The sequence below is a fragment of the Tachysurus fulvidraco genome, chromosome 25, assembly GCF_022655615.1.
Source record: "Tachysurus fulvidraco isolate hzauxx_2018 chromosome 25, HZAU_PFXX_2.0, whole genome shotgun sequence".
Classification (NCBI taxonomy): Eukaryota; Metazoa; Chordata; class Actinopteri; order Siluriformes; family Bagridae; genus Tachysurus; species Tachysurus fulvidraco.
The window spans coordinates 14,057,695-14,079,226 of NC_062542.1; the positions used below are offsets into that span (position 1 = coordinate 14,057,695).

Sequence of the window (21,532 nt, forward strand, 5' to 3'; positions counted from 1 at the left end):
TCTTCATGCTAACGGGGCATGTCTTGTAGATCGATTGGTATCTCTGAGTTGTCTAAATGAGTGTGTTATTGAGCCCTACAATATTGTCCAGAATGTCCCGTACCTTGTGCCCCGAGTCCCCATGTGATATGCTCCAGGCTCCCCATGACCCTGTATAGGACAAGACATTTAGCTCTCTAGCTTCTATACAAGTAAAAAAACAGCCAGTTATTTATAATATATATCATACAGATCATTAAACATCATTATTTGCAGAACTCACTTTTTATTTATTTATTTATTTTGCTCCAGTCAAACAGTAAAATCTTTGGCTGCAAATCCGGCACGAGAGACTTCTCATAAAGTTAATCTGGCAAACAGAAACCTAGTTAGAGTCGGGATTTAAGAACAATCTTCAGTACTAGTACTTAAGTACTATTAAGTACATATCAGGAAACATGTTGTTGTTTTGCTAATATTTGTGTGTCTGCTTTGTTTCAGGTCCATGTCCATCGCAGCGAGTCTGGTGGGTGAAGACGCAAAGACCAAGTTCCTGAGTAAGATGGGTCAGCTGACCACGTCAGGCGCCATGCTGGCAAACGTTTTCCAGAGAAAGAAGTGAAGCGAGTGCTGCTGGGGAAGTTTCCCATGAGCCTCTGTTGTCTGGGACCTCCTACTTGAAGATGTCGAATGTCTGCCTTTTTTTTTTTAATTATTATTATTATTATTAAATTAAATAGGCTCCGTTTTATATCTTATTTATGTCTTAAATGAAAAAACATCCAAAGAAATTTGCACTGTTTTTTTCTGTTGTTTTGTTTTTGTTTTTGTTTTTTTTTTTGGGATATTTTATTACCATCACTACGTTTCTTTCGTTCTTTTTTCTAATTTTTTTCTTTCTTTCTTTATTTCTTTGTTGAATCGATGGTGGAAAACGGATTCCTTCCCTGTCTTGCGCTCTTTCATGTGTTGCAGTGTTTTCTATATGTGTGTGTAATGGGTTTCTTTCCCCTTTTGGATATGCTCAAAACCGTAAATAACTGTATAATACACTGAGAAGGAACATACCTGTATCCTGTATACTGGAAATTGGTGTCATGATTAAAAAAAAAAAAAAAAAGTGAAGGACTGTTGTGTGTAGATCTATAAACGAGAAGGTGGTGTAAGATACGATATCAGCAGGCAGGTGTTCGAACAATGAACAGCAAACCCTCTCCGTTGGTTTAAACGGCAACAGGTTCAAAGTTCACAAGCTGTTTCTGAGGGCTCCGGCCTGCGGTCTGTCGCGTAAAGACATTCCTTCCGACTTTCAACGATAGATTTGCATATTGTAGTGAATCATTAACATTTAATCCTGATTAGTACATTTGCTGAGTTTTTATTTATTTCTCCCACCCAGGAATATTTGCATAAATTTTTTTTCATTGCTTTCTCATCTCCACAGGTTCAAAGTTCACAAGCTGTTTCTGAGGGCTCCGGCCTACGGTCTGTCGCGTAAAGACATTCCTTCCGACTTTCAACGATAGATTTGCATATTGTAGTGAATCATTAACATTTAATCCTGATTAGTACATTTGCTGAGTTTTTATTTATTTCTCCCACCCAGGAATATTTGCATAAATTTTTTTTCATTGCTTTCTCATCTCCACGGATCTCTGGGTGCGGCTCGAAGTCTCGAGCGCTTACCGGTCGATCGCAGGCTTCGTGATATAGAGATCTTTTTTCTATATGCGGTACTAAGTGCGTGGAGATGCCGTAAGGTGGGATGTCTTAGTCACGAGCACACCGTGAGTCAGACAACAGGAACATTTCCAAAGCTAGAGAGGGAGGTGGAGACGTTGCCCAAACCACAGGGACATTTAAGCCTCTGTGTGTTTTCATTGCTTTTTTGTTGTTGTTGTTGTTTACTCTATAACTTCTAATCTATAACGAGATTTTTTTATTTTACATCCCAGAGATTTATGTTTAATTTGGCAGGTGTCCATATTCATGGAGAATCTCACAAGCAGGATTTGCCTGTACTTTATTATTATTATTATTATTATTATTATTATTATTATTATTATGATTTTTTTTTAAATACATCATATATACATTTTTTAAATTGTGCTGTAAATCTTAAGTCATGAAAAATATCAACAAAAAAAAATCTTGTAGTCTGTAATATACAATTTTTATGGTAACATGTACAACACAGATTGTTCCTATGATTGAACGGCATCTTACGTACCATTTAAATTACTTATATATTTTATTAATAAATGATTTACTCTATTATTTAAATAATAGTATAGAGGTGCACTTCCTGCACAGAAAAAGCTACACATCGAGGTTACAAAACATTGTACAGTTTTACAATACAGCGTACGCTTAAGAGACAATCGAAGGTGCTGTTCAATACTCGTGTCTTTTTGGGGTTTTTTTTTGTCTTCCCCCTCCCTCCCCCATGCATAACGGAACAGAAATTCTCAAGTTCCCTTTTTGTCATTGTCACCGATCCATATATTTCTCTCCATGAAAGAAACCCGCAAATGTTGCAGAAAGTTGCCGAATGTGTTTTTATACTTCGTAACCAAAAAAAAAAAACCTGATCTTGAAACACGATCATCTTTTTTTAGATGAACGACCAGAGAATGTGCTGATTTGCATGTAGTGTTGCACAACTCTTCTTAAGGTGAGAGAGCACCAGCAGGAAAAAAAAAACAGCACCTTAGCTGACAGTTATTCAAATCAGGCAGTAATGGTTTCGCAGGAGGAGCCGAAGTGTGTGAAGGACAATGCCAGAGGCTGAAAGACTTAGGAAGAGCAGTTCATTAAACTTTGGATGGGAAGGGCCCCTATCCAGCCTGGTAGACAGGTGCAAAGCAAAGGCAGGTGGTAGGTTTACGAGATAAGGGTTGAGATCAAATTTTATCTCTGTCATCTACCGTTTGTGTCGGCTTATGATATTAAAGACAAAAAGGCCTTTGTCATACCTGGAATAAGGTGTTTCGAAATGTGGGCTGAGCTTAGTGTAATAGTTTCTAATGGAGTTGACTGTAGCAGCTTGTTTACACCATAAGAGACACTCCAATGGATGTCCGGGAAGAGAAACTATTATTGGTTTTGGTGGTATTTAATAACGTTATCCAGCAAAATGGTTTTGACATTTGTTCCAGATTTACAGAAAGTTTGGCTCTGTATTGCAATAAAGTGGTTGGAAACCGAGCAAACATTTTTATTCATTTATCCTTAATGACAGGATCACGGTGGATCCTCCACCACACACACACACACACACCTATGGCCAATATTACATAGCCAGTAGGAGGAAACCAGAGAGCCTGGAGAAAACCTACGCAGTCCATACTCCAAGCAGTCAACAACCAGATCCCGATATTATTTACCGAACGAGGACATTTGAATGAGTCCACATATTCCTCACTCACATACCTCACACACACATTCACACACACACACTGCACTATCGGGGGAAAACATTACACACTGCTTCTCATCCTCATTACATTTCTCCATAGACTTTTACTATGTGTGTTATATTCTATTTTTTCTTTTTTTATTGTGTGGGTATGTCCTTAGTTTATTGTTGGTTCTGTTGATGTTTCGCTGTTGGGCCGAGTAGCTACAGGAAAACAATTAAATTACATTGCATGTACAGTATGTAATATGCACGTGACAAATAAAGATCCGTGAACCTTGAAACAGGGACTCTGGGCGAGCTCCAGTCGATCACTAAACCCGGGTTGTAGTTCACAAGGAGTTTTGGACCTCAGTGTTCCTCTCATCCACCTAAACATAACGGATGATGGGTTGCTACAGTATGTTACTAAATTGCCCATACATGATCCATGAGGTCTTGTTATGGATGAACTGTTGATCCCCTGCTGCCCTGACATGTTATCATTACCAGGAAAAGTACAGATTATAATCGCATGTTTTTTTTTACCTGTAATGTAATATTTGTTTATTTAATATACTGTATATGATGAAATAATCTAATCTGGTTCATTTAAAAGAGCCAATTTTGAGGTTATGTCCTCTGTAGAGTAATAGTTTATCATTTTAATCATAAAAATGATGATAGATTAATAAACAAATGACAATTTAAAAAAAAAAAAAATACACTCACATACCGTATGTACGCATTGCATGATATCACTAACATTAGATGCAAACCTTCAGGATGTATGTGGAAAACACAAGGACATACACCTTATTTAGTCTACCTATCACTAACATAATAATCATGTGGTTATTGTACACGGATCTGTTTTTACTTAGCGACTGGTGGTGTCTCTGGCTGTCTTGAGCACAGTATAAATGTTACATCTATATTAAATGAAGGCAATTATGCATTAATGTCAGAAAACTTTACAACTAAGCCTTATCTATCAACAGTATTACCTGTAGGGCAGAACTGTAAAGTTAATCCCACTGACCAGCTCAGATTCACATATAAAGCATTTTCCACTCAGAGACCATGTTTGCATTAATATTTGCTATTATATTTAAGTTGACATCATTTGACTTTTTGAAGATATTTAGCTTCGGATTAAACACATTCAGTTCAAGCAACTGGTCAAAGGCAACTATTCATTACAATAACTAATTACGTCTATAATAAACATAAGGACTTGTTATTGTGGGTTGTAATTATCACTACTTTAACATCATAAAAATGATCGGCTCCATGGATCTGATTTATGAACCCCACTTTAACAATCATTGTATTTGGTAGTGTTTAGTAGTGCTTAGATGTTCTGGATATTATTAATATATATGATATATATTTTAATGACATAAACAGTTTCATACATCCTTATTACCAACATTTGTTTTATTTTTATTTTAATTAAAGTTTAAATACTGACTAATTGTCAGTATTCAGATCTCTGTCTGTCTCTCTCTCTGTCTCTCTCTGTTAGTCTCTCTCTTCCTCTCTCTGTCTCTCTCTCTCTCTTTGCCTGTCTCTCTCTCTCTGTCTCTCTCTCTCTCTCTCTCTGTCTGTCTCTCTCTCTATCTCTCTCTTTCTGTCTCTCTTTCTCTGTCTCTCCCTGTCTCTCTCTTTTTCTCTGTCTCTCCCTGTCTCTCTGTCTCTCTCTCTCTCTCCCTGTCTGTCTGTCTCTCCCTGTCTGTCTGTCTGTCTGTCTGTCTCTCTCTCTCTCTCTCTCTCTCTCTCTCTCTCTCTCTCTCTCTCTCTCTCTCTCTCTCTCTCTATTTCTTTCTGAAGTCTCATCCAGCTTCTTTTTGGTGTATTTATTTTTTAACTTGGGAACTTGACATGTGGAAGTGTTTCTTTTTTTTTTTAATTAAAGTTTTAATACTGACTAATTGACTACTTGAACCCAGAACTCAATATTGCTCTAAATACATAATTAATAAGTAATTATAATAACATGAATGGCAAAAAAAAAAAATACATAAAAAAAGCTACTAATGTTATATACAAAAATGTATATACTTATGGTGTGTTTACTTATCTGAATCCCCCAAACACTGATATAATGCATAAGCTGCTGTTTTTTTTAAGGGTTTGACTCTTTAGAAGGCGGGGCACCGAAGGTGGAGCAATGTCATTTGCATACTTTTGCATTGCACCAATAGCAAAGTGGTTCAGAATGGGGCCCGCCCACATAACGCCTACTTACAGTTCTGCCCCTCCCCTTCTAGCTGTTAGAGGAAAGAGAAGCAGCTCTGAGTTTGTATAGTGAAGTTCCCACTGTATGTGGGAGTTGAACATACTTTAAGGGCATCCTGTCACACACACACAAACACACACACGGAGCAGAAGCCTGGGAGAGAACAAACACATCTCACTTGGTCACTGTATTAACTACACACACATCATGAGAGCTTATTTCTCCACCAGTTGGATATTTCGAGGTTGGATCTACTGCCTGGTCTTTGCCTTATGTATCCAGGTAATATTCTTCATTTTTTGTTCATTATTTTTCATGCATATTAGCCTCATGTGCTATGTGTGCTTCATGATCTGTGCTTAATCACGTGGATTTCTGTCAGAGATCATTAGATGATGGAGATGGTCATTACAAGGAGTTAAAGTGCAGAGCTGTTTGCACTGTTTTACTGGAATCAGTGGATGTTGGTTTACATCCAGATCCAACCACAGGCTGTAAATGAGTCCAGATCTCTCTGTTAGTCTCTCTGTCTCTGTCTCTCTGTCTCTGTCTCTCTCTCTCTCTCTCTCTCTCTCTCTCTCTCTCTCTCTCTCTCTCTCTCTCTCTCTCTCTCTCTCTCTCTGTGTCTCTATCTCTGTCTCTCTCTCTCTGTCTCTCTCTCTCTCTCTCTCTCTCTCTCTCTGTGTCTCTAACTCTGTGTCTCTGTCTCTGTCTCTCTGTCTCTCTCTCTCTCTCTCTCTCTCTCTCTCTCTCTCTCTCTCTCTCTCTCTCTCTGTCTCACTCAGCCTCTTTTTTTGCGTATTTATTTTTTAACTTGGGAACTTGACATGTGGAAGTGTTTCTTGCCATTACAGTGTGTGTGTGGGTGTATGTGTGTGGGTGTTTGTGTGAGGGTGGATGGGTGTCTGTGTGTGTGTGTGGGGGGGGGGGGGGTTGATTTTGCGATCATACTCAGTAGGATTCTTTATCTGAATGAATGCTTTGGGATTCAAATAAACATGTACAGATTTTTATATTTGCTCCATTAAACTAGGGGGTCAAAGGTCAGATGTCCAGGAATTAGCCATAAACAGCTAATAATTACAAAATAATCAAAAAATGAATAAATCAAAAATCACAAAAATGAATAAATCACAAACGCCTGAGGTTCCAAGATGTCACTTTGAGAACCGCTGCTTTAAACCTTTCCATCCTTCCAAACATTTAAGCCATGTTCGTTTGCACACCAGGATGACCTGAAGCTTGTGTTCACTTTGACACGCACGCCTCCAGTATTGAAGTATCTCATCAAATGTAAGAATTTGCATTCACCTGTCACTGTCTACAGCTTACTGTGAAAATAAAACTGTAACTCAAAAACCCCCAGCTGTTCAAAACTATGAACATCCCCATCAAAAACATCTCCTGATCCAAAAATCTGTAGCTTCAAAGTCTTAGAAAGTTACTTAAACAAATTGCCATTCATTCATTCTTTATTTATTTTTTATCCCGTTACTGAATAGCTGTGTAATTTGCTTATCTCTTGCACCCTTGAGGGAAAAGCATGCGAGCTTGCTTAACGTTGCATCACAGACCTGCGGGTCTGAACTTGTGCTCGACAGACGGCACCGAATCGGAGAGATGAAGCGATTCAGAGAAGGCGATTCTCACAGGAATGAGAAGGTTTGGCCACAGTGAAGTTTTGTTTTGACACGTTTATTAAGCACAAGGTGCACATTGCAAGTAGTCTTAAATTTTTAATTAAACAGAAGACATGCATTGCATTGATAGACAAGGCTTTAAATTAAGTAGGTCTAAACTTTCACCGTAGCGGTTATGCAAAATCTGCGGTTGGAGGAAAACTGGTTTTTAAAATGCACCATGTTGTTCTTGCGTGAGTGATGGACATGACTGTAATACTGTTGTTTCAAACAAGAGATCCAATACTGACAAACAAAACTACTTCTCTCTGTGTTTCTCTCTCTCTCTCTCTCTCTCTCTCTCTCTCTCTCTCTCTCTCTCTCTCTCTCTCTCTCTCTCTTATGGCACCCAGTTTGTAACAGAAGATTGATTGAAATGATATAGCGGTTTCTGGAAAGACGAGCTGAACACGGTTGAATGCTGGGACAACAGTCACCGTTGTACGCTTATTTTCTAACATGTAATTATTCAGGGTGTCACTGACCATGTTCTTATATATTTAGTCAACAAAAATATTTCATGTCGCTTGTTATACCCTGCTTGTTGGATGCAGAGGGATAAGAAATGAGTTCTGGACATTCCTTTGGGTTTCCTGTCTCCATTCTCACGCTTCGTTTGAATTCAGGCTCTGAAACCACACAGACAATGAAACATGTCTCCAGGCATACTTATGCTATCATAGCACAAAGCATACAATTGGACAAGAGAGGTTGTTATATTGTTATATACACTTCCAGTCAAACCTTTACACACTCTAGGCTGATTTATTTTTCTAAGACATGTTTATACTGAAATTAATGCTTATGTACTGTATAATACATCAAAACACGATCTTATTACATTTGGCAGACACCCTTATCCTTATCCTTATACATATTTATTCTTATTTTATACAACTAAGCAACTGAGGGTTAAGGGCTTTGCTCAAGGGCCAAGAAGTGGCAGTTTGTTGGTTCTGGGATTTGATCTCACAACCTTCTGCTCTATAATCCAATGCCTTAATCACTAAGCTTCCACATCCCTGTTGTTAATTTAGTACCTACAATGAAAGTGTTTCCTCGGCTGAATAGAAGCCTTTATTTTGTCACATATCAGTCCTGTCATATCAGGTCAGTCATGATAAAGCACCACCAGACCAGAGAGGGTTAAGGGCCTCGCTCAAGGGCCCAACAGTGGCAGCTTGGCAGTACTGGGGCTTTAACCTCAATCCGTCAATCAACAACGCAGAGCCTTAACCGCTTGAGTCACTACTGCTCACATATAGTTCCACTGATGGCTGTGGAATTGTTGTGATTCTTGCAATTTGAATTTCCAAAACAATTTTTTGGTCACTGTATAATACCAGTTACGGTTTTACATTTTTACAGTTCATTTATTTTAATGAACCCACTATTGCTAAAGACACAAGGAACAAATTCCATCAAATATATTTATATTTTTAACTAGGTCTTCATTGTCCACTCGCAGATTGTAACAAAACTCTAAACGTGTGCTGCATTAAAAGCAAGTGCACAAAAATATTCATTGTTATACAAATAAAGTATGCACACACACACACACACACACACACACACACACACACACACACACACACACACACACACACACACACACACACACACACACACACACACACACATATATGTATATATACTGTATATACTGCAAGTGCCTAAATACATTGATCCAGCTCACCCTTTACAATTAGATGTAGAAAGTTTCCAACTATTCTCAGCTCAACTCTACACATCTTCTGCTTAAATTTATTACTCAAACGTAATAATTCTATAATATTTACCTTTACCTTTTAAATTCTATAAAATCTTTATGGCATGGTCGTTGGTTCTCATCAGGAAGATTTGCATATTTCTTATTCAGATTAGAAATGTCTGATTTCTTGGAGTATCACATGCAACAGTCTCTAGAGGTTACACAGAATGGATGTGAGAAAGAAAACCATAAGAACGTTGAGTAAGCAGCATTTTTGCAGCCAGAAACTTGTGGTGAGCAGAAAAGCAACTCAGAATGCCACTCAGAAGTTGTTGTTTTTTTCCGGAGGCCACAAACATCAATATGTTTAGATTTGTATGATTTGTCTTTCTAAATCATTTTGTTTTTTCAGGTCATGGCGTCAATTATTTACATGATATGTAAATGTAAAAACCACTAATTAAAATGCATTTATGCAACACAGTGGAAATCATCAATGAATATTTGAATACCATGGATGAAATAAGATGAAATGGATGAAAGCCTTTCATTCCAGAAATATTCCAGGGTGCTTTTACTCTTCTAGATGTTTAAACCACAATCCGGTGGAAATAAAATTCATCGGGAAATACTAACAACTCACTTCTGTAAAGTTTTAGAAAATTCGATTCGATTCAATTCAATTCAAGTTAATTTGTATAGCGCTTTTTACAATTGACATCGTCTCAAAGCAGCTTTACAGAACATAGAACAAAGGGTTATTATAAGAATAATATAAAGAATTAATAGAATACAAAATTCAAGATTAATATTAGATAGATTTAGTTCACAATGTGTATGTATTTATCCCAAATGAGCAAGTCTGAGGTGACTCAGGCAGCAGTGGCAAAGAAAAACTCCTTTAGGTGGTAAGGAAGAAACCTTGAGAGGAACCGGACTCAAGGGGAACCTCATCCTCATATGGGTGACACTGGGGGTGTGATTATAAATATACAGTCTAACAAATGTTGTATAGATGCAAAAGATCACATGGAGTGTTGTTGAAGGTTGTGAGGTCAACTCCCAGCGATTATTGGAGCTTTTAACTTTCTTAACTTTATGCTCTGATCGGATTCGGCTTGACTCGTGAGTCGCTTCGGTTAAAGGCTTCTGGCAAATAAATAAAAACGAATGTAAATTTAATTCGAGTCTGCAGAGGCTTAGAGAGTCGTTCAATCATTTCTGTTATTTCTGTGATAACCACTGTATAAAAATAATAATAATAAAACTAAATTACAAAGTTCATTGGTACGTGGCCACAACAAACCGGGTTTCTGGAATCGAACCCAAATATCGTTTGCAGCTCATTAAAAAAGTCGACTAAGTGGAACACGTGGCTTTCTGCTGATCTTGGCGATTCAGTGCCTTAGTTTGGATGTTACTACTCTGCATTTTAGTTGACGAAACTGTTCTCCGGCTAAAAACCTGTGCACGTTTTTGTGGTATCAGCAGGGAAGTGGTTAGTGGCTATAAACCCCGTACACTCTCTGAGGTCATGACCTCAGGAAACCTCACGAGACTTGATTCTGACACTATAAAGAGGTTTAGCGTGTATGTTCTGTAAAGGGTCTTGTAGCGACCGTATGGATCGCATTTCGACTAGTATAACATCTCACATGACACATGATGTCGCATGACATTGCTTTAGAATTCAACACACAGGAAAAGCATCGCAGTTTAAGTGTAATCGGTTATCAGACTAAATTCCCATGATTGAACATTTAGTACTCGTCTGCCAAATGCTGTAAATGTAAATGTAAATGGACTCGTATATTATTTTTGTTGCAGAGAAAACACGCCAAACCAACATGCGCTCCAAATCAGTACCTCGGGAAAAGCAAGAAATGCTGTAGCATGTGCAAACCAGGTAAATAATCTTCCAATCCTTTCCATTTGCTATAGAATACTCTGAATACTTTGGTACAAAACAAAGCTTTGAATAAAGCTTTGAAATGTTTTGAGATTTGAAGGGGAAGTGTGTATTTGTGTGTGTGTGTAAAAGAGGAACACCCACGTAGCCACACAACCCTTTTTCCAGGATAAAAAAACCTCAGTTTAGTCTCTGCTTCATCAAAACAGCTCAGTGGTTCTGCACTGCTTCTGAATAATGCAGGAGCTATGTGAACAACTTCAACAAGATAAATACATTTAAGTCTTTCTCCTGTACGCAGGAACATATCTGTCTGCTTATTGCACCGAGGACAGTGACACCAAGTGTCGGCCGTGTGGGAAGAACGAGTACCAGTCACAATATAACACCGAGGAGGCGTGTCTTCCACAGAAGTTCTGTGACGAAGGTCAGATATTCATCTTTATTATTCCATTGGCTCAAAGCTATATCAGCTCCATAATTATTGCCACCCTTTAAAATTCGCCTCCAACTGAAACCCCCCACACACACACACACTTTATACACAATAAGATGACGTAACAATATAAAATAAAAAATTCTCATAGATTTCAGAAACCTTATGAACAAGTGGACAGAGTGTAAATATGAGGTTACGGCAAGGACACCGAATTTCTATTAATAAATATTTAAAAAAATATGTCAGAACAATCAGAATGGAAAAGTGACACGTGAGTCGCAAAACAACACCTTTTGTAAATGCAAGCCATCAGTGCCATTGGTTGAAAAGACAAAAAAACACATATTATAGTGGAACACTGATGCTTTAGGTTTTTTCCCTCCCAGTTTAGTGGCTTCTGAGAAGAGACTCCATACTGGTTACTTCTGCCAGGAGGTTATGACTTGAAACTAGATAAAAACTTTCACCAAGATGACCTCAGATATCATTAGACAAAGCAAAAGGTTTTGCCATTGCCAGATTTTTGGGGTTTGGACCCGACTGAAAACTAGGTGCAACCCTTAAACTATAAGGAACGTCAAGATCGAACTCCATCTTTGTTAAAAAACTGTGACAAAAGTTACTCTCCAAAAAAAATCCTCCATTAGAGGCTTCACCAAATATTAATGAATGGGGGTGCCAATACTTTCAAGTGGGAACAGTAAAATAAAGCCATAATAGAGCTCTCTCTCTCTCTCTCTCTCTCTCTCTCTCTCTCTCTCTCTCTCTCTCTCTTCCTTTCTCTCTCTCTCTTTCTCTTCCTCTCTCTCTCTTTCTCTTCCTCCCTCTCTCTCTCTCTCTCTTTCTCTTCCTCCCCCCCCCCTCTCTCTCTCTCTCTCTCTCTCTCTCTCTCTCTTTATCTCTTTCTCTCTCTCTCTCTCTCTCTCTCTCCCTCCGTGACAGGGAAAGGATTTTTTCGTCCCACTCCCAGTAGCAACACAGAGCTTGAATCGTGTCGGTGTAGAGACGGCTTCCAGTGTACCACCACCTACTGCGAGTTCTGTGATAAAATCAAACCCTGTCCTCCAGGCCAAGGACTCGCAGGGGGTAAGACCTTATGCACATTGCATCCAACTCAAATGTTATTAGTTACTTTTCTTGATACACTGACAAATGAGTGCCTTGAACTACTCCACAAACTACTAGCGCTGATTTTGGTTCTTTTCCAGCATAAAAGGATCGATGTGACTCAAAATAAATGACTCATAATTACAAACTCGGTGAATTGGTGGCTTGCTGTGGTTTGTGGTTTGACACAAACTAGGAGATGTTACCATAGTGTACAGATGTTGAGATTTCGTCGTACCGATGGCGTGCGATATCATTCGTTTGGATGATCTTATGCATTTTATCAGTGGTGATAAAGATATGAAATGTTTTTAACTATGTGAAGGTTAATTCGACTCGATCCTTTAATTATACAGATTTTAATTAGATTAGATCTAAAGCTTGTTCGTACAATACAACAACAATAACAGCACATCGTGACGAGTTTGTTTTTCTTATATCACAGCAATTTTCCAAGTCTATCAATATCTCTTTCTCTCTTTCTATCTTTCAATTCATTCTTTATTCTTTTTACTTTATATATTTGTAGTTCTGTGTAATGTCGTGTATCGTCTATACAAGCTGTACACACAGCCTTATTTTCTCACACACGAAGTCGTCCATCGTGAACATTTTACCGTGATGAAAAAACTTCTAGCATTTTCTCTAACAGTGACACAGTGTTTACAGGTGAGACTTCCAAAAAGGGGAAATAAACTGAACCAAATGAACAATTTAACACTTATTATAATCTGTTTTTGTAGTGCGTCGAGTTTAGAAGTTCCTGTCTAAAGTTGTTGTGTAATGATCATTAGAACCTGCACACATATATATATATACAGTATATATATCAACCTTGTGGCCAAAACTACTATCAAAGATGCTGCTAAGGAAATAAACAGACACATTTTACATTTGGCATCCAGAGTGACTTACGTTTTTATACAACTGAGCAATTGAGGGTTAAGGGCCTTGCTCAGGGGCCCAGCAGTGGCAGATTGGTGGACCTTGGATTCAAACTTATGACCTTCTGATCAGCAGTCCAATGCCTTAACCACTGAGCTACCACATCCCCCAGTTTTAGGAAGATTTTAACCTTTTCTAGTCTAGTAACGTGTATTTACATACTGCGGTGTTACTGGTGAAAATGGACAATCCTAAAGTAGTAGATATTGTATCTGGTCCTACTGCCCGTCAACCTCGTCATTTTTTGTAACTACATTCCTTCCCCATTAGTATTCCTGTAGTTATTCAGTTTTTTATGGTACTTACTGAAAATTTGCTTTAAGATGAATAACATGCTCTCAGTTTATGTGGTTAAACCATGATGTTGTGTCTTAAAAAGTACATTAATATCTTTCTGCTTTGTTATTTTTCTCTGCTTTGTAATTTAAGAACCTGGCAAACAGTCATGTAAGGAATGCGACTATGGATATTTCTCTGATTCCAACTCAGCAGAAGCATGCAAGAAATGGACAGAGTGAGTAACGTGTCGAGCCATTGGAGATGTTCGAATTAACTGCAGTCAGTAGCCTGTGCTTTAAAATGATGTTTTGCAGACACACACACAGAATCATATACACACACACACACACACACAAGGTTCATTTGTGCAGTTACAGCTCTCATTCTCACGAGTGCCGTTTTTCTGGCGGTGCTCTCAGGTCACAGGCGCTTTAAAAGCCCCCGCAGTCTTACCACACTGCGGTAGTATGACTAATTTCTCCACCACTTCCCTTGGAAAGAGCTTATTTTCCTTAGTCGACCATTTTTGTGGTAACCGTATGTGGAACGATCGAGACTGATAAAAAAAAAGAAGTGGCAGTTTTTGCTGAAGGGTCCTGTGCTGATAAGTCTGATCTGTTTTCAGCTGTAAAGCCATTAGCAAGACTGAGGAAAAGCCGGGCAGCGCTGAAGCAGATGTGGTGTGTGGACCGCCTTCTGGTACGTGATCTACCATGTTTGTTTAACGCAGCAGTAAGGAAATGAGATATATGCAGGTTTTAATCTATATTTTCTGCATTCGCTCTTTAGAGCCTTCGACATGGTGGGTCATTGTGGCAATACCCTGTGCCATAATCGTCATATTTGCAGTGATTCTTTCCTGCTACAAGGAAAAAATTAACATCCTCTCAGGTACGATTGGTTGAGAAACGCTTTTATTTGACATTTTCATTCTGTGCTGCTGCTGATGTTTTTTTTTTTCACAGTTAATCTACAAACCTGTGTCCAGAATATTAAACAGAGCAGAATCCAACAAGTAAGTAAACAAGATGCAAAAATCGTGGCTCAGATTTTATACGATGTCTATCAGTCGATTAATCATTTAACAGGCAGAAGCTAACAGTGTCTCATTAGATCCGAGCTATCTGATTGGTAAATCACACATTTTTAAAGGTTCTCCACAAAAGAGAAGGAAACTGGCGTGAACCCTTGACCCATCACACTCATGTGTGCTCCTTCCTCAAACTGTTGCCTCAACATTAAAAGCACACTGTTGTCTACAATGCATTTAAGTTACACGAGACTATAAAAGAACATTTTGTTCCCTTTTATATCAGAGCAATTCGCCAGTACGATATTTGTATTTTTATTTTTATTTATCCATTTCTAGTGTCATTTATTGTGATGGAATGTCCATGACACGAGATATCGTGATGTTATAGAAAGCTTCACCTTAGCAACGATTAATATAGTTCTTTTTTTTAGGTTTATTTTATGTATCTTGCTAAAAATAAAAGTTTTTCATAACTATTTCTCTGTCCATCCCCAGGAAACACTAACACCACCGTACCATAGCAACCGCCCCCTGTACGAGATCACGGCTCAGGGGGATGAAGGAACCACAGAATATCTGAGCATGTGCTCCAAAGCCAATTGTGATTCCCTTGGCCTAGACAAGGCTCAAGGAAACAAGAAAACCACACATTCTTCTCAGCTGGAACGGGATCAGGCCGATGGGTCATCAGGCAGCTCCAGCGAGGGCTCTGAGGGTCCAGGTTCTCCGCTTCCTGGCAGCTCCTGCAGCTGCTTGATCATGAAGGAGCCGATGGAGGTGGGAGAGAACGAGGATTGCAGTGAGCTGGTGGCTACAGGCCTGGCCGGCTGCTGCTCCTGTGCTCAGGGGGAGAACGTGGTCGCCCAACCGAGGAAGGAAGGCGAAGTGAGCCTGAAAGAGTCTCCTCTGTGTGGGAACTGCTACACTGAGAGCCTTCCTGGATGCCTGCAAGGCTCTCAGGAGCTCTACTTGGACTACAGCAGTGCAGCCGGGAAGGAGGCCACGTCAGAGGTCAGGGATATACAAAGTGACACAAGCACATTTGACAGGAAAGAACCGCAATGTTGCAGCATCGATTCCACTGTCGTGCTATCATCTCTTAGCCCAAGCAACAACCAGGGGCTCTTGCTTATCTCCAGCGCAGATAAAAACCAGCCCAAAACTGATGTGGATTTGGAAATCCAAAGCCAGAGCTCTGAGGCTGCTCTTACCTGTGGTAAGGCTGTTTGCTGTAGATATAAAAACATCCAGGTGATGAAATGGTGAAATTTCAATTGTTGTTGCACTACACTGACTCGTGACGTTAGATTTTATCGGGGAAGGACTTCATTAATAACCACATCACCTCAAGATAAATTAAAAGAAACATTTATGCTACTTTAAAAATTCACACATCAGTTTGGTTTAAAAATAGTGAGTCTGGCAACCATGTCATTAACTGTCCTGTTTGCTGTCATAGGGGCAGCGTGATTTATTGGTGCAGTTTACTGTATATTTTTTCGCAATATATATGGCCTAAAGTATGATATGATAAACACCCCTTTTCCCATAACATTAACTAACTTCACTCCATAGTGTAGGATTTGTGGTGTTTTAAGTGGAATCGTTGCGGAAAGAAAACCGTAAAGGAATCACAGGGTTTTGTTCTTTTCTTGACAGTCCTTTTTAATACATCCTTTTAGAGCATATTAAGTGATATATTATTAAATAAACACGGCTCCTCCATAAATGATTTTCCAGTAAACAGCACTGGTAAAAAAACAAAAAAAAACAAGCCTTGCCAACGTGGTCAGCGGGGCTCTGGCACGTGATAAATCATGGCTTAATGAGTAAAAGATGTATGAAGAATGATTCACTGCCAGTCTGTCTCTCTGTCGTGTGCCTGCTGAAGTAAAATAATCCACCCTATTTAGGGAACTTGTCTAAAATTCTGTCGACGTGCTCGGCGGAAGGAAACTATGTATATTTTTTTAACCCAGAAGATCCAAATATATCTTCTGCTAACTAAGAGCTGATGTTTGAAGTAACGGATGTAGAGGCAGGCGTGAAATGTACAGTACACAGATAGGCACAAATTACGTTCAGCGGCTTTTTTCCTTCCTCGAATGATAAAAATCGGATTGTGCCAATGGTTTAATGTGACGTCTGAGCCTAACAGTGGTGACATGTTGGCACGAGATGCAAATCATTGTTATTACCACATGCCAGCATGGTGCATGTTTAATACGGCTTTGACTCCAGGAAAGGAAAACTTTAGTGCCGTATTTTACAGACTACCCACAGATTTCACAATATTCCAAAGCAATGGTTTTTGTACACAACTGATCATCACACCTAAATGTGCTTTTTGTAATTGCCTTTGCAGATATAGTCCATTATTTCTGTTATAATGAACTCCAAACTTCTGGGAAGGCTTTCCACTAGAGACTTTTTGCCCATTTCCACCCAATCATCCGCAAGAGCATTAGTGAGATCGGGTCTTGATGTAGGATGATGATATCTAGAGTAGAGTCTTGTGTTCCACTTCATCCCGAGGGTGTTAGTGGGGTTGAGTCAGCAGACGTCTCGGTGTAGGAGTTCTTTCACACCAACCTTAACACAACATGTCTTAGCTTAGTGCACAGGAGCACTGACATGCTGGAACAGCTTCGGCCTTTTAGGTTCATGGAAAGGAAACGAGAAAGCTACGGCATACAGTACCAGGACACACTACATGATTATGTGCTTCCAATGTTGTTGCAACAGTTTGAAAAGAGAAATGAGCTGTAAGCATAGCAGATAAGCTTAGTCAGCTTATTCATCAAACCATTTGCACATTTTGAATGAAAAATGTTGACATTATTAAAAAAAATACCACAAATAAAATTAGTGTGATAAAATACATCCTAACCAAGCATACATTACAACTGTCCTCGAGTCTGTAAATGTCTCAGCATAAATAATCACCTCATTAAAAATGCCTATGTGTTTTATTTATTTGTTTATTTATTTGTTTGTTTGTCTATCTATCTATCTATCTATCTATCTATCTATCTATCTATCTATCTATCTATCTATCTATCTATCTATCTATCTATCTATCTATCTATCTATCTATCTATCTATTTATTTTTCATTCGTTAAATAATTGTGATAAATATAAGCCCCCACAAAAAATTTAAACAAACAAACAAATAAACAAATAAACAAATAAATAAATAAATAAAATGAAGGAAGTCAGTTTTAGTTCCAGGTTGTAACAGTGTTCCACAAAAAGTGTAAAAGTGCACTGTAGGACAATGGAGGGGTTTCATATACAAATAAGCATCTAAATAAAGTGTGTCTACAACCAAGAGATAAAAAGAATCTAAAATTTGAATTGCGTGTGTTTTTTGCCAGCTCAGGTGACAGGAAACAACAACACCACATTCATCTCCACCGGCCAGGTGATGAACTTCACGGGTGATGTTATCATGGTGTACGTCAGCCAGACGTCACTGGGGAGCAGCGGAGACGAAGAGCCTTACGCCAGTCCGGTTCAGGAGCAGTCGGCCGAATGCGGCTTTCAGAATATGCCCAAATCCTACCAACACACCGAAGAGCATGAGAGACATATACCTGTGCAGGAAATGACAAACCAGCGCCTTCAGTTAAATCTCTCTGTCTGAAGCTTTGATTTTCCTCTTCTATTTCTTTCCAAGCATCCAGAGTGCTGTTTGTTAAAAATGCTGTGCATTTGTTAAATATTTGTATATACAGTATGTTTCGTGTTGTTTTGGAATCAGCATCTACATGCTTTAATGCTATGATGATTTGTCTGTTAATTCTACATCGAAATACATCACAGACTGTAATTTGCAGAACAACTTTCCAGGCCAAATAAACACAGTGGATCAATGGAACAAGGAGCCAAACTGCTGAATGACATCTGCCAAACAAAATCATCACAGATCCAGAGAAAGCAGAACTTTCCGAAGGGCAAACAAAAGTGTTCCTGTCCCCGGATGTCCCTTCGCTCTTAGCTGTTTTAAAGGCGAGCTAGAGCACAACGTCTTCTCGAGAGATCGCTTCATGGACCAAAAGGAACAACTCAAATCTGAATGTGAAGAACCATGCAGGACAGTTTGCTTATTTTTGTATAAAATGTATTTTATATTATATACTTTTTGATCAGGGAATTTTATGATTTTCAGATATTCTTTAGATTTGTTTGTTTGTTCTATATGGTGGCATTTTTAGTCACCGCCCTGACAATTCAGTTTCACTGAAATAAAAAGGAGTGTAGCCATAGAGATCTATGTGTAATGTGTGTGTGTGTGTGTGTGTGTGTGTGTGTGTGTGTGTGTGTGTGTGTGTGTGTGTGTACAATGATTACAGAATATGAGACTAGAAATCCATATAATTATTTTTTTTTACAAAAACAACAGCAAAGCCTTTTTTTCTGTATTAAGATAAACTATTTACAGTGCAAGCCCTGCTAATTGAATATGAAGTAAAACCTCAAATTCTTTCCTGAACCAGCTATAATTACAGCTGTGTATGGAGAGCAGCTGTCATAAGGTCACCATGAAACATTTCACCACATGAAAAGCCTTTGACTTGATTGCAAAGACCCAATCAGCACACTGTTCCCACTAGGATCTGTAACAACCTACAAAAACTGATGCTTTTGTCTTGGACAAAACAGGAAGTTATGACTGACCAGCATATGGTCCGCATTAGGAGAAATATTAGCACACGCGGTGGAATCAGAAAGATAAAGGAATAGAGACAGCCTGCCATCTAGTGTGCTGGACAGTAGAGTGACCGAATGAGAGCTGTTTAGTTCCAGGTGGTCAAGCTGAAATTTACGACTAGTGACCGCAGGCGTCCCCAGCACACGAATGGGGGTGGTGGTGGTTTGTCTACTGACATCACACCGGTGTTCAATACTGTATCTGGTGAATACCCAGTGTTATGGTCTTGAATGCTAGTGGGTCCTTGTCCTTGACTCTCAGGGTGTGATAAATAGCAGGGGAAACATTAAAAACAGAGGTTCTCCAGGACCAGGGTTGGAACCTGATGCACTAAATGCCTAAACTGCTAGATGTTCCTCATGATAGATCATGTACTAAAGACATGAGTATATTCTTGACTAGACTTAATGTATATGCTTATGCATAAAGAAAGATATAGAGTATGTTTATAACTTAAAAGGATTATACGATTCTAGGTGAAGCTACAGAAGGTACAGTACAGTATACTATGTAAAATCTGCAGCTAAAGTAGTCACAAAATTGACTCTGTCTACTGAAAGGTGATTCAGACCGTAAGGCAAGGATGAAGCTTCTAATGTCTCAGATCTCACACAATGGCAACTCAAACACTGAATGAATTACTTAAACGACATTATAAAACATAAGATCAATTTATAATTTATCAAGTTATATTGTCCCGCATAAATCATGCCCACTATCCTCGACGAATAAAGTCTCGCTCCAGCACAGGAAAACTGCATCTTCATAAATTTCACTTAAGATCAGCTTTGTGTAAAGTCTACTGGTCCCAAGATATCACTGTAAATGAGTCTTCTGTGGTAATCTCAGGTAGCTTATAACCGTAGCTTTGAGCTCTAAAGATCAAGTCTGGGGTCAACGCTCATCCTTTTTTTTTTCCCCAGATGCTCCCCATGTCCAAACACATCATATTTGGATCGTGTGTCAGGGAGAAATCCTGATCTGGAAACATGGGTGCTGATGACGCTTGTGTGGAAACTACCGGATTTTTTACAGCACACTTTGTTGATGGAAATGTTCTTGTGTTAGAGTTTTAAAAAAAAAAGGTTAAAGAGATAAAGACGGTCAGAGGAGTTCTGAGAGAAAGAAAGGGAAGAGGACAGAGATCTGGGTGTATCGGAGGACAGGAGTGAGAAGATGAGGTGTACAGTATAGGAGAGCCTGAGTAAGTATGCTGGAGGATTTGTGTGAATGTACAGAGTCATAGACATAGTCATCATAGACATGTTATCAAGAAAACTTACTGGACACGGGAGACTTCTACTACAAATTCAAATTCAATTCAATTGAATTTTATTTCTATAGAGCTTTTCAACAATGGACATTGTCTCAAATCAGCTTTACAGAACATGAGACAAAAAAAATGTAATTTATTCATTCATTCATTCATTTTCTACCGCTTATCCGAACTTCTCGGGTCACGGGGAGCCTGTGCCTATCTCAGGCGTCATCGGGCATCGAGGCAGGATACACCCTGGATGGAGTGCCAACCCATCACAGGGCACACACACACACACTCTCATTCACTCACACACTCACACACTACGGACAATTTTCCAGAGATGCCAATCAACCTACCATGCATGTCTTTGGACCGCTGGAGGAAACCGGAGTACCCGGAGGAAACCCCCGAGGCACGGGGAATCGAACCTCCAACCCTGGAGGTGTGAGGCGAATGTGCTAACCACTAAGCCACCATGCTCCCCAAAAAATGTAATATTGTATGAAAATTAATTTAATAGAGAAATTTAAGATTAATATTAGACTTATATGTGTTTGTATTTATCCCCAATGAATAAGCCTGAGATGACTGAGGAGACTGTGGTGAGGAAAAACTCCCTTAGATGGAAGAGGAAGAAATCTTGAGAGGAACCAGACTTAAAAGTGAACCTCATCTTCATTTGAATGTCACTGGATGGTGTGATTATAAATATACAGTCCGACAATTGTGTATCGATGATGAGTTTGTTGTTTTTAAAGTCCACATGTAGTAGGCATCTCCTGTTAGAATGTCTGTAGCAGAGTCCAACTGAAGCTGATTCATCTTTAGATGCCTCA

At 39.0% G+C, this 21,532-nt stretch overlaps 2 protein-coding genes across 9 annotated transcripts in view; both read left to right on the plus strand.

Moving 5' to 3' along the window:
- relch (RAB11 binding and LisH domain, coiled-coil and HEAT repeat containing) overlaps nt 1-991 on the plus strand; it is a 43,104-nt gene extending 42,113 nt beyond the window's left edge. For all 7 annotated transcript variants that reach the window (XR_007139526.1, XM_027174586.2, XM_047808649.1 and 4 more), the window contains one exon: nt 481-991. Coding sequence is in view for 6 of the 7 variants with exons in the window: in XM_027174586.2 (XP_027030387.2) it covers nt 481-601 (121 nt within the window). In the remaining variant the exon portion in view is untranslated. The remainder of the gene's footprint in view (nt 1-480) is intronic.
- A 4,681-nt stretch (nt 992-5,672) lies between these two features.
- On the plus strand, nt 5,673-18,991 carry tnfrsf11a (tumor necrosis factor receptor superfamily, member 11a, NFKB activator). 2 transcript variants are annotated; one of them, XM_027177371.2, is made up of 10 exons: nt 5,673-5,900; nt 10,836-10,914; nt 11,219-11,344; nt 12,299-12,442; nt 13,838-13,922; nt 14,313-14,386; nt 14,477-14,578; nt 14,653-14,702; nt 15,216-15,936; nt 18,104-18,991. In XM_027177371.2, exons 1-10 carry the CDS (start codon nt 5,826-5,828, stop codon nt 18,163-18,165), a joined length of 1,518 nt encoding a protein of 505 aa, XP_027033172.2. In that variant the 5' UTR covers nt 5,673-5,825; the 3' UTR covers nt 18,166-18,991. The 2 variants fall into 2 exon arrangements, with proteins under 2 accessions (XP_027033172.2, XP_027033142.2); XM_027177341.2 differs by having other exon boundaries at nt 5,674-5,900; nt 18,099-18,991.
- The last annotated feature ends 2,541 nt before the right edge of the window (nt 18,992-21,532 follow it).

Excerpts from the sequence above, each read along its gene's own strand:
- tnfrsf11a (XM_027177341.2), top strand. The coding sequence starts at position 5,826 with ATGAGAGCTTATTTCTCCACCAGTTGGATATTTCGAGGTTGGATCTAC. Across the intron at positions 10,915-11,218 it reads CTGTAGCATGTGCAAACCAG|GAACATATCTGTCTGCTTAT; the intron begins GTAAATAATCTT and ends TCCTGTACGCAG. Across the intron at positions 13,923-14,312 it reads GCATGCAAGAAATGGACAGA|CTGTAAAGCCATTAGCAAGA; the intron begins GTGAGTAACGTG and ends ATCTGTTTTCAG.